This window comes from Lichenostomus cassidix, chromosome 3 (genome assembly GCF_008360975.1).
Source record: "Lichenostomus cassidix isolate B80296 chromosome 3, HeHo_3.0, whole genome shotgun sequence".
In the NCBI taxonomy this organism is placed as follows: domain Eukaryota; kingdom Metazoa; phylum Chordata; class Aves; order Passeriformes; family Meliphagidae; genus Lichenostomus; species Lichenostomus cassidix.
In genome coordinates, this window is record NC_139483.1 from 90,689,344 (window position 1) to 90,702,815 (window position 13,472).

Sequence of the window (13,472 nt, forward strand, 5' to 3'; positions counted from 1 at the left end):
CTGTGGGTTGGCAGTCTGACAGGATTGGAGATCTGCAAGTGGGTCTTTTAGACCTTTTGTTTCCAGTTATGTCAGTCAGATGAGGAAGTGTCTTTATTTATTGATAAAACTCCTTAATATATAGGGATATATAGACTGTTATTTAAAGTTGTTTTATAAATTTAGGTGAGCTTCAAACTAGTCATACTACCCCCAGTCTCTTCTCTCTATATGACTGTATAGAAACTACCCTACAGTTTATTGTTCCACTAAGAAAGCTTCTCATTTTCAACCTGCTTGTAATTGTGATTTGTTCTCCATTTTTTTCCCAGCCTTGCCTTCAGCTGGTACAATATTTCTTATGACCTGGTGTTTGACTTCCAGTGACTGCATTTCAGTATTCATTTCTTAGATTGTGGCTGTAAAAATCTTCCGGTGTCCTCCCAAAAGCTCTTGAGCTCTTGATCGCTTAAGGAGTCCTGCTCTGCATTTACTTCATATTCAATTACTCTAATTTGAACATGGGTAATCAGATTTGTATGCAGGTCTCCAGATAAAGTCATAACAGTTTCTTGTACTTATAATTTTGCTTGGTAAGTGCCTCATTTAACACACAGAGATATTGTTGGTTTTACCCTCATGTCCCCTGGGCTTTCAAGGACAGGATGGACTCGTTTTTATGAATGTAGGTCTTTTGTCAAATGGGTTCCTCAAGTGGTCAGGTTCAAAATGGTATTTTCTTGGGTTTGTTTGTTATCATACATGAGATGATGAACTAGAGGTAGTCTTCCAATTACATTTTTGTTTTTGACAGTTTGGAAGTAATGCTGTGGAAGGAAAGCTGAGAAAGCAGGGGTTCCTTCATTGCCAGAAGGTCTTTCTCAGAATGCAAAGGGCAAATACTCTACACACTTCCAGTTTGTCAGTACGGTCATCGGAAGACAGACCATAGAATACACTGAACATTTTCGAGGAGATGTAAGGGAATTATTTTGATATTTTTAAGATGACTAATTACTTTTGATTTCTGATAGATGGCAAAGTTTCTGATTGTAAATTTTGCACAGCCTCAAATGCTTTTTATAGCCTTGGTTCGGACTGTCATGCTCCACTTGTTCTACTCTTTCAAGAAGAGAGATCTAAGAACTTGAAAAATTGCTTGCTGATCTCAGTTCACCTAGGAAAGTGTGTAGTACAGCTGAGGCAAAATAAGTATGAGGAAATCGAAAGTTTTAGCTCTAACTTCAGATTGCCTTTGCACTTGAGAGTTTTCTGGCATTGTTTGTGCAATATTGACTTTCATGGTTTTATAACCAACAGCAAGACATTTATTACATAATAAAAGTAAACACACTAAAAATAAAATCCATCAATCTTTGGTTATTACCTGCAAAAGAAAATTAAAATATCAATCTTAATGTGAAAGATGTATTAAAGTTGCTGTATACCCCTAAATGATTTTCATAGCTTTCAATCCAATACAATTTTGCATGTCCTCAGAGATGGACTGACATAGTTGGGTAAATGCTTGTAAAACAGGAAAGAGGTATCTTTCAAAAGTGATGCAATCTAAGCATTTTATCTAGAAAATATTGCAATAATTTATGTGTGCACAAATATGGACATTAGCACGTAACATAAAAGATCTTTCTTCTGATCCTGGGATTGTATGAAAAATATGACCAAAAAAAAAATTTAACAGCTTTATTTCTGTAGCAAATAAGGCTGTGGGTTTTTGTTTTGTTTGTTTGGATTATTTTAAGATAAAATTTGCAAGTAGGCCAAATAAAGACAGTCTGAACAAAAACGTTGCCAGCAGATATATAGAGGGCCATGTTGGATGCTGCAATATGTATATATCTGTGCCACATAGACCCTTAAACATTGCATTTGACACCTTGTGGTGTAAATATGGCTTAATTATCAAGTATTCCACGAACTTGCACTTTGTATATTTTTGTTTCTGTGAGTGAACTTTTCCCTCCCCTAGAGTAAACCTAATGAAATCCATTAATTTTTGAGGAAATAATTTTTAAGAAGGATGTACATTTGATGTTAGGTAACTTGCAGACTCAAGCTTTCAAAGGTTAGTTGTGTCTGCATGGGTGTGTGTATGCGCTCACGTGCCAATGACAAACAATTTGGTGCTTACCTTCTAGTAGTAGATTCTGACCATGATTATTGATAACTCTAGAATTGAGAAAAATTTCCTCATTTCATTTTGGGGTGAATAAAGGTGAGAACTCTGTGCATGATTTACCCTTAGTGACTCCACATTAGCTCTTCCAGTCCACTGTTGAACTGAAAGTTAAAACCTGGAAAAGGTACTCAGCTCGCTGGAAGTCCATCACTGCTCAAGTACAAAACAGGTTGTTATTTGGCCCAGGGGTGTTGAATATCTTCATTAATGACCTGGACAACAGAGTGCATGATCAGCAAGCTTCTGGGGGATAGAAAGCTTGGAAGAATGGCTCATATACTGGATGGTTGGACTGCCCTTCATAGGGATCTTCAAAGGATCTAGAAATAAGCAACCAGAAATCTCATAAAGCTCAATGAAGAGAAATCCAAAGTCTTGTATCTGGGAATTAAAAAGCCCAAGGCACCAGTAATGGAGAGACCAGCTCAGCACAAAAGAACTTTGTCTTCTATTTGTGCATGAAATGGCACAATACAACTCTTACTGTAGCCATGTGGGCAGGGTGTCATGGGCTGTGCCTCACACCTATTGAACATCTTGACATACACCTTGAGATTTTCTGAAACCCTGATTTTCTCCACAGAGCTTCTGAAGTTCCTCCCAGTGCTGTAATTCCAAAGGTGTCACTGGTATCAAGGGACTGTCTGACTTCCTCCTAACTTATGCTTTTTCCTTTGTGTGTGGTTTTGCTTGTGGCACTAATTTAAAGTAATTTTGGGGACTGTAGTAGAGGGACTATGGAACAGCAAAAAGTCAGCAAGTTTACAGTTGGCTAAACTTAAGTGCAACATGGAAAACTTTTCCAGCTGTTTCAGTAACAACAGGAAGAATAACAAATAGAATATATCATTCTAAAGTCATGTGAAGATATTGAAATAAAAAGAGGAAAAACGTTTACTTAGTTCCTTTTCTTTCTTGTTATACCTTCCTGTTTTTCTTAATTGGTGTTAAGCTGCTTTCTGAATTGTTGCTGTCAAGTTCCAACTGCTGTGTGTGGCCAATATAAGCTGAGCAAATGGTTCACAGAAGGGTGAAATTGACATTATTTAAACTGACATAAGCAGTTTGAGCTTTTTGCTGCTAAGGCCTCTAGGTGATCTTTGCAATCTAGTTGATGATTGTGACATCTGAAAAAAAAAGAGAAATCTGTTATTTCTCCTGTAAATTATTGTCAAATTGAGCCTCTGAATACTAACTTCAGTAAAGGTTGGGAAATTAATTTTCAGAGTTTTATAGCTGGTTTCAAATCCAAATGTCTTACTCATGGAACAGTTAATAGGAGTTGGGCTGCCAGAGACCTTAAATCCTTCAGGATTTTTCAGAAAGTATCTTTGTCTAATTTAACCTCTTAAACCAAAATAGAAAAAGAAAAAATCTTGCCAAATCAGGACATTATGTTGTCAGTGGCTGGCATGATGCCATGAAGTGGCAGTGCAGTGGCACTGTTTGAAGTGAACACCTGAAAAACATATAGGCATCGCTTATTGCATATTTAGAGATTTTTGCATTCTAGTATAGACACCATAGTAAAACAACTTGGGTGGAATAGACCTTCAAAAGTTTATTCAGTTCAGTGACAGCTACCATTTGTATTTTGGTTTGTTGTTTTTTTTCATTATCAACCACTGCTGTTTAATTTTAGGTGATTTCTCTGTTGCGATAAATCAGAAAGAGGTAGATTATGAAGTCTAATATATAAAAAAGAAAAAAATGAAGGAAACCCTTCAAAAGTGAAAGCAAAGGATTACTGTGCTTAAGGTGCTGAAACTATTCTTTCAATTGGCCAGTGTTGCAAATATAAATGGATCTTAGCCTTAGGAAGAGTCTTGAGAAAGCTGGGTAAATAATCTGATACATGTCATCTAAGAATGGGTAAATATGAGTTTATTTGATAACCTTTTTTTGAAAATTCATATATCACCAAGCTGCCATTTTTTACAGTCCTGCTGTATTGTTGCCTTTTGCTTCTGTTTGATAATGAATATTATTACATTACAGCATTATAGCATTACGTTATTGCATAGATTATAATGTTTTGAATGCTTTTCTGAAAAATATAAAGATGTAGCATGCATAGTTAGTTTAAATAGAAAGTTAAATCTTCGTTAGTTTAGATCATTAATTTTTTGCATTATGGATTTTGATCATGTGCATTTGTTAAACATTTCTTCTGTCTGGGAAGATAGAGGTAATGTGTGAGGAAGGCCTATCTTTTAGCTTAATTTCACTAATAAATCTTAATTAATAAACAGTGCTACAAATTGATCTGTGCTAGGAAGTGAAGTCTACACATGTTTTTATGTCTGTTACAATTGTGAAGATATACACTTGGGGAGGAAATCATCAGAAAAAGAGACCCTTGGCTATCCCACTATGTATATTTTTGCCAAGACTAAATACTAAGACTAAACAGATTCTTTTTCAAACGCTATAATTACTTTTTTTCCCAAACTTGGAAATTACTTGGGTGAAAAAAAAATTACATGAAGCATGGTGAGAACACTCTAATGTTAGCTCTATATAAAAAAATCTATTACCTTAGGTGCTTCAGTGTAATATAGTTTATAATAATTTTCAGTACACAGTGAACATCAAATTATTTAATGAATCAAGGGCCTGTGACTGCAATCTTATTGACAGCCGACCTCAGTAACTCTACAGACAAATATGGGTCTTTTATGGAAAATTTGGCAATTAATTTAAAGTTTGATGGATGCCTATGAGAGCTTTGGTCAGCTAGAATTCTCATAATCTGAAGATTAAACTACTTTGTTCACTGTTAGGAACCTTCAATAGCTAATTCATCTTCGGTGTGGACTAGAAGCAGTAAAGTCTGTGCAGATAGAAGTCTATATCTATCTCAATATACTTCAATCAAAGTTTTAGAAAAGCACATAAATAATGTAGTTGAATGCATGATCTTGAAAAGTGGTGAAATCTTGTGAACTGTTACATGTATTATTGAATATGGCTGTCATTCTTAAATCACTCATCTTTTACTGGGTTTTAGGAGGCTATGGTAAAGTGTGTGCCAGTTTCAGGATGCTGAGTACCATTTTCTCTGGAGTTCTTGGCAGAGGTAGTGGTAAGAAGATGCCAGTAAACATCATAATGTAGGAGACTTTACACAGATACAAGACTGACTTGCTGCAATACAATTTCAACAAATAGCCAGTGACAGCTGTCACTTACATGGCAGATGTAGATTTTCTGTGATGTGTTTTCCTTGGGAATGCAGTTTACCAGAAATCATCGAATCATAGTAGCTTTGAATGATGGAGGGGTTTTTGTTGGTTTTGGTTTTTTGGGGTTTTTTTTGTTTGGTTGGTTTTCTTTTTTGATAGCGCACTCACTCATAAAAATAAAAACTGGCTTTTGGATTGCAGAAATTTTTGCACCATGCATCAGATCTTTTGAGAAAACTACTTCATTTTACAGCTCTTTGTAAAAATGTTTTTATTAGAAAATAATATAAAAAAGTTCTTGTTTCATTTTTAAGTATTCTCTTGTATCAAAAAGAGAATTTTTTCACTTGTATTGCACAAATGCCTGTGTTAACCTATTATGACTAAGGCAGCAAAAAGGGGAAAGATTAAAAAGAGAGAGGTAGCGTTTTTCATAGTGCTAAAAAACATGTAATAGCATATAGCATAGCAATATATGCTGTAGCTTAGAATAGATCACTGTTTTCAATTTTTTGGAATAAAAATCAGTATCTTTATTTTATTCCAATTATTCCAATGTCTTAAAATCACTTTATTTAATGTGCAATCTTTCTCATATATGTGGTTCAAACACTGGCTTTCTGAACAACATGAGTGAGCACATCCAAAGAAGTACCCTATTCTGTTAAGCGTGCGGAAACAGTATGCAATAAACCATGTATCATATTGTTTGCTACTACCTTTGGTGGCTATTTACATAACAACCTTAAGTAGTTTCCATAATTTAGAGAGATCTTTAATCTGCAACATTAGTAGAACATATGTCTTAATTTGTCATTCATTAGAGTGTTTGGTGATTTTTGTTTCCTTGCTAATATTTATAGACTATTTTGGTACTTTTTAAATAAAATGATGCTGTAAGTGGAAATCTTTTCTCTTTTAATTTTTTTATCTTTATGTTTCTTGACCTTTTCAAAATTTTGTTATGTAATTTGGGTTGTAAATTACGTGTAATTAGTATTATTTAAATGCTATTGTGACTAACTGAGTAATGAATTAAGGGTGTGCATTCAGTAATTGAACTTACATGGTATACTGGGGCATAATTAGTATTGATATATTGATATAACGCTTTACAGCATTCAGAGGGTATGCTTGTATTGAGTCATTAATCCTCCCAACATGCAGGTTAGAGGTTGGCATGGTTATGTTTATTCTGCAAATTGGTAGAGTAAGGAAAGAGAGAAGTATGGGATGAAAGAATTTGTTCATCAAACATGTGGAATCTGAAATTACAGGTGAATTGCATGTGAGCTTTTCAGACCACCATTTCTTTGATGCACATGTTAATCTTCTGCGCTGTGTTCATGATGTATTTCAGCTTCCTGAACTTATTTGTTCTTCTCTAAGGGCAGTTAAAGAATTTTAATTTTTAATTCCTTCAATGCAAGGAGTGGTGTGCCATTAATAACTTTCAAATAAGTTTGAGAACAAAACCAATTCCATTATCCTCCTCCCCTACACATATTTTTGGGTTTTTTTAGGTGGGAGTACCATCTTTAAAATGATAACTCATTCAGACATTTTCAAATAACTAATATTGACAAATGACAGTAAGTTTCTGCAATAAAAAAAAGAAAATATGTCCATTCATATCTTCCCAATATCGGTGCTTAATTCCTTTCATATTTTTTGTTTCTTTTACCAAATAATGACTTATTTTATTTTCTAGAACCTGAACTAATCTTAAAAAAAAGCAGAAAATCAATATTTTTTTGTATATTTGAGGCTTTAATTTACTGTCAGAGAACAGTAAATTATTTATTTCTTTTAAATTGCTATTTCACCACATAAATTGAATCTGTACATAAAGGGCTTTAGTCTGCCTGCATCCATAATTATGTTGCATGAATATTTTTGCAATATTTACAAGAGAGAATTAAATAAAAAGTTCTACTTCATTCAGAGAAAACCAGCAAGATACATTTGATACTTTTCTTGAGAATGGATCTTCAAGGAATTTCTTTGAAGGATTGTTAAACTGAGAACTGAGTTTGAAATTAGCTTCGAAAATGATGACATCTGTTATAAATGAATGTATTTTGTGCAAGTACGTTCCATAACCTAATTTCACCTTATTTGTATAAGGAATACTGTTTAAGTAAAAAAATAGAAAAAAAAGAACCAAAACACCAAAACTAAAGCCAAATAGTTAATTATAATTTTGGACAAGTATTTATTATTTTATTCTGCAAAATTTAACTGTAGTGTATTTCATTCTTTCTTTTGACAGTATTACCGAGTCATACATGTGGCAACCCAGGAGAAATACCTAAAGGAGTACTTCATGGGACGAGGTTCAACATTGGAGATAAAATCCGATATAGCTGTATCTCTGGTTACATCCTAGAAGGCCATGCCATGTTAACATGTATTGTGAGTCCTGGGAATGGTGCATCATGGGATTTTCCAGTTCCTTTCTGCAGAGGTAAAAAATGAATACATGAAGTATCTTTTAAATACAAACAGCAGATTAAATAAATTTATTTTGAGGGTTTTTTTTTCCCTCAATGTAAGTGTACTAATGCACTGTCTAAAAATCTACACCATTTAAATCCATAATAACTACAGCAGTGACACTCTAGAGCTGGTGTTCAGAGATAGATGTTGTCTACTTATCTTTTTTCCTTTCTGTTTACATGGGGCAAAACTAAACCAGTTTTATGACAGGGCCTGGCCAGGAAAAAAGCTTCAGTGGTGTAAGCTTTGAAGGGTGGTCCAGCCCCTTTGAGTCTCACTCCTGCTTGGAGCATAGATAACTTCAAAGTTGTATCAGATTGCTCAGGTTTTGCCCAGTAGAAAATTTAATATCTCCATGGATGGAGATTCTAAAGTCTCTCTGGAAACCTATAATGGTTTCCAGCTGCCCTCATTCTTGTGTCCAATTTAAATTAGAATTTTACAAATTATGTCTATTTCCTCATCTCCTTTTGTGGGTCTATGAAAAGATTATGGCTCCATTCTGGCTCTTTCCTTAATGAAACAGTGCTTTTAGGTTTTCACAGAAAATCACTTGTCCAGGCTGAAAAATCTTTTTCCTTCATCCTCTTGTCTCATACATTGTGGTCTCCACCATCTTGAAATTTTAGTGGGCTCTGGGCTTGTTCTAGACTGTCACTGTCACTGTCATTGTCCTTTGGTACTGAAGGACCCTAGGCTGGACACAGCATTCTAGATGGGGCCTCCTAGGTGTCAAGCAGATGAACTCCTAACTCCCTCTCTTTAGCTGATGGTTGTGCTCTTCCTCATGTACCCAATACAAGGTGAGCTTTCCATACTGCCCACATGCACCACACACTCAGCTTGTGTTTCACCAGGACTCCAGGTCCTTTTGTCAGAACTGCCACCTGGCAAATAATTTTTGCATGGGATGATCCTCTTCCAGGAATAGGACTTTGCATTTCTATTTGGGAATTTCCTGAGATTTTTGTTGTTCTTCCAGCTTGTCAAATCCTGTCATAAAAGTCTGTCTGAATGGCAGTCGTGCCCTTCAAGACATCAGCCCATGAGATCCTGTTCATCACTTCACAAATAAGTTCAAATCTACTATGCTGAAATCGAAGGAGTTGATTCTGTAACTTGCCTTTCTCACTTCCCACAAGATATTCAGCCAGTCATTATTGTGACCACAGCTGCTGCTGTTGAATATCACTTACCTGAATGTTCCTTGCTTCTACAGCAGGTTGGCCTGTCCAGTACCTGCATTAAAAAAAAAAATTCCCTGTGACATCCATTTTCTGGGGCATTGCTTGCCCTCTACTATGCTGCCATCCCCAGAGATATTGGGGTGGTTATCATCTCCAATGATGACTAGACCCTGTGTCTGGGAAACGTCTAGTACTTTAACAGTTTTGATCGCTACTTAATCAAATGGCCTGTAGCAGATAGTCACCAATTATGGCTTCCCTCTTGACTTTCCCTTCTCTTTCTAGCCCACTAGAGCTCAAGAGCTCATTGCCTGTAGTGCAGCAGATGTTAATTCAAGATCCTACTTGGTGTAGGGTACAACCTCTCCATTTTTCCTTAACAGTAGGGTGCAACCTCTTCATTTTCGCCTGCATTTCCTAAGAGTCTGTGTCCATCAGTTGCAGCCCTCCACTCAGGTGAACTGTCCCACTAAGTCTCTCATCTCAATAACAGCACACTTGTGTGACTGTATATACACTTCCACTTTGTCCAGTGTGCTTCCCATGGAGCACATTGTTGCATGCAGGCATTTCAAATGGCTTCAGGTTGCTTTGTGAGAGGGAGGGAGAGAAACATCCATTGCCCTGTCCCTCTGTGCTCTTCTCTGGTCCTGTTCTCCCATTTACCTTTAGGTTTTGGCCTGTGTCCATGACAAACTTAGTTTAGAGGTCTCCACTAGGGTGACAAAACTCTTGCCCTGTTCAGCCAGGCAGATCCTATGTCTCCCCTCCTGTTGTCATTCCTTGAAGAGAACCCTGTGGTCAAAGAAGTCAAAGCTCTGTTGCCCAGCACCAGCTCCTAAGTAAAGTGCTGTTCTGCTGGAATCTGATACTCCCACCCAAAGTTTTCTTCTTGAATTAAGGAAAAACCTCTCTTGTCTCCTGTTCTCTTCAGCCTATTCTCATGCCCTGTGGACACCCTTTAATGCTACTACTACGCCCTTGGCAGTATTACTGGTACCCATGTGGATGAACAACAAAGGACAGGTTTTTTATCCAGTAATGGTTACTTGTGACTGAGGGCTCTTACAATGTGATTCCTCACAGCAAAGAAATATTTTAGAATTTTCTGTGCTCAAAAAAAAAACCGCAAGGGTTAATTAGAAAACGAAACAACCAAACAACAAATATCTTGACCATGTGTGTTTTTTGTATTTGATTTCAATCAGTTCTCAATGGAGTTTTCTTTTAATAGTGCTTCAAATCAGAAAGAAACAAAAGTATTGTTACCATTCAGTATTTGATCTTAGATGTTTGGGTTTGTTTGGGCTTTTTTGTTTTTTGTCCTTTTAGTAAGAGGTAGGAAACAGGTTTCCAAAAAATGTATGCCAGAAGTTAATAATAGCATCAGTGTCTACTAAATATTTGTTATATTTCTGTAGATACTGCCTGTTTTGGCAGTGTTTGCCTGCATAAAAATAACTTAACAGGATTGAAATTCTGTCCATAATTTGTAACTCTGTGAATTTAACCTAATAATAAAAAATTCAAGTGTGGTCCTAAACCTCCTGCAGAACTTGCATGAAATCCAAAGAATTCTCTATACATTCTGACAGAAATGAGGACTGTAACAGAAAAGTTATTTAATAGTTAATGATTTATGAGGGCTGAGCCATTGCCTCAGTGAATTTTTAGAATTCATGTGGAATGTGGATTTGATGAGTGATTTTAGACATTCCTGATTTTATTTCATTTTATCAGTCTGGAACATATGCCACGAGGTAGCCCTTTCCATTCACGATGTCTTTGAGAAAGACATGTTCCCCTATTGTTTCTCTGAGAACCTTGATCTTTTCCATGAAAGCATCTTCTGTTACTGTTTTGTTTCCAGATGGTATTCTTTCTTGTCATCATAAACTAATTTCATGGCATGCATGCAAGATAATATGAGAGAGTTAAATAAAGCTCTGAGGCTTATATACTAAAAAACCATAACAGCCTTATTGTCTGTGGTGTTTCCCTAGTTGTGCTGATGCTGAAAAATTACTATTTTCTGTAGTTTGGTTTCATAATAACTTCAGAAACATTAAGAAGCTGGTGTCCCATAATTTATACGTTATCTAACTGTATAACTTCTGGTTTTGCTAGAAGAATTCCTAGTGAGTTACAAAGTCTCCAGGAAGATGTGGACAGCATTGACTCTTGTATTTTCCGTTTTGTTTCTGTGGCTGCTGCTCAGTTTCAAAGGCTCTTCTTTTAAAGTATAGCCACAATGAGAATGGTAGGGCTGAACTGTGCTGAAGGCTCATTGATGGCTGAGAATGAACTCTGAAAAGAAATCAAATCAGTGAATGCAACTTTTAGAAAGTTTAGAGAATTTTACTGTCAAGATATTTGCTTTTTTTTATGTTTTATTTCAATAAAAAATCCCGATTCCTCAAAATAGAAAACAATCACCAAAGAAAAGTTCAAAGTTAAATCCTGAAAGATGAGGTAATTATTAAAACTTAGTCCTGTTTTTCCATAAGATAAATAAGTGCAACTATGGACTTTTTAATTATTATGAGAAAGCCAGGAGGTTTACCAGGAGGTTCCTGAAAAAAAAACCCAAAAAACCCTGTATAGGTGACTTACAAAAATATTCAGAGAGAATAAATGGCCTACCTATATTCTGTTATTTTGTTGGGTTTTTTCCCTGAGAATTTAAAAGGTCTTTTTCTCTCAACCTCAGCTACCATAATAGTGTCACCCAAAAAAGTTGCCTTCTTCATCTTGGGGTTGAAATACTGTGCAGTAAAAGTCTGAACCATTTTGAAAGTTAATTTCATTCTCTTCAGTAGTTCCACTAATAGCTGATTTATGATATGTGACTACTTCTAAATGAACTTTGTATAATTAGGTTCTCAATTCTCAGTAATTTTGAGAATCCCTAGTTGATTATAGTTGCATGAGTTGAGATTTTTATGAAGCAAACATTAGGAATACAAATTGGATTAGTGATATTACAATAGTAAGCTTTTTCTCACAATAGAAATAGCTGTGAAGGGAAGAACATGTAATATATTATCATTAAAAACACATCCATCTGTTGGAGGGAAAATAAAGAAGACAATAAAGTAAAAAAGATCATATGTCAGAAAAGTCCAAAAGGAACAAGTAATAATTAATTGGGTTTCAGATTTAAGAACTATTATTGGAGAAGAGTTGTGGTTAAATATATATTTTTACATACGTGCGCGCGCGCACACACACACACACACACACACACACACACACACGTATTTATGTACATCTAAAATCAAAAAAGGTATTCCTAAATAAAGTAATAAACACTTACCATAAAATAAACTGAATGCAAAGATGCAGAGCTGGTATTTTTTGAAAAAAAAACCAGCAAACATAAATTGATGGTTTTGCTGTTACCCGTACCTTCTGAGGTAGCAAGTAATTCTCTGATATAATTTCTTTTCAGTCTCTAATGTTTAGACAAATACTGTTTTATAAATTTAAGAAAAAGAAACAGATATTCTGATCCCATGTTTATCCATGTTTACAATAAAAAAAAATAAAATAAAAAGGGAAATAAAAACCCATTTTTTAATAATTCTTGTTATTGGTGTTATATTACATGATAAAATGAGAATATTTTCCCTGTTTCCACCCTATATTCTCTAATTTTTTGAGTGACATAGTAGGCTCCTGTCTGAGCAATTTTGTTCACTTCTAGAATAATCTGATTTGGTGTAATGTTTACATTGAGATGAAATTTGGAAAAAAACCTCATTGTAACTAGTTAAATGAGAACTCAGAGAAGTTCAGGAAAAACAGATGGACTATATTGTATAATTTCTTACACATTAGTGCAGGACTAGTAGATCACACCCAACAAGGTATGGACATAACTATGTGTATGCATTTATATATCTGTGTGTATGTGTGTGTATATGTATATGTATTTACACATACATATGTTTCGATGTTCTTGTTCTAACATGTCAGGAGGTATGGAGGGACCTGATAATAAACTGAAAAGATGCCAGGTCAAAGCTTGATCAGTGAAATAAAGTGCCTGGAAGCTGGGAACAAGTGAAAAATGGGATGGCCAGCACAATGAAAACCTAGCAGAGGTATCCAGAATGATACAGTCAAGTCAAAGAATGACCATTAGTAATATGAGTAAAGTTAAGTCCAGAGAAAGATTCATTTATTAAAAATGAAAAACAAACCTCAGAGGCAGTCATAAAAAGATGAAGTGTTTGATAACTGCACATAGAGTCCTGGGAATAACTGGATTAACTTTCATAATTATTAAAAAAAAAAAAAAAAAAAGAAAGGCGAACTTTTCAACAATCATTATTTTGTTCTCATAGAATTCAGCCTTTTCTCTTTTTGCTTGAAAATTAGGGCTTTACTGTTCATTTGTTGTAGACAGTTACTTTAAGA

At 35.2% G+C, this 13,472-nt stretch overlaps 1 protein-coding gene across 1 annotated transcript in view; it reads left to right on the forward strand.

Annotated features, from left to right (window-relative positions):
• CSMD1 (CUB and Sushi multiple domains 1) overlaps positions 1-13,472 on the forward strand; it is a 1,097,029-nt gene that overhangs the window by 550,528 nt on the left and 533,029 nt on the right. Inside the window, exon 4 of the mRNA XM_085056685.1 lies at positions 7,637-7,831. Within this exon, the coding sequence (XP_084912811.1) occupies positions 7,637-7,831 (195 nt within the window). The remainder of the gene's footprint in view (positions 1-7,636; positions 7,832-13,472) is intronic.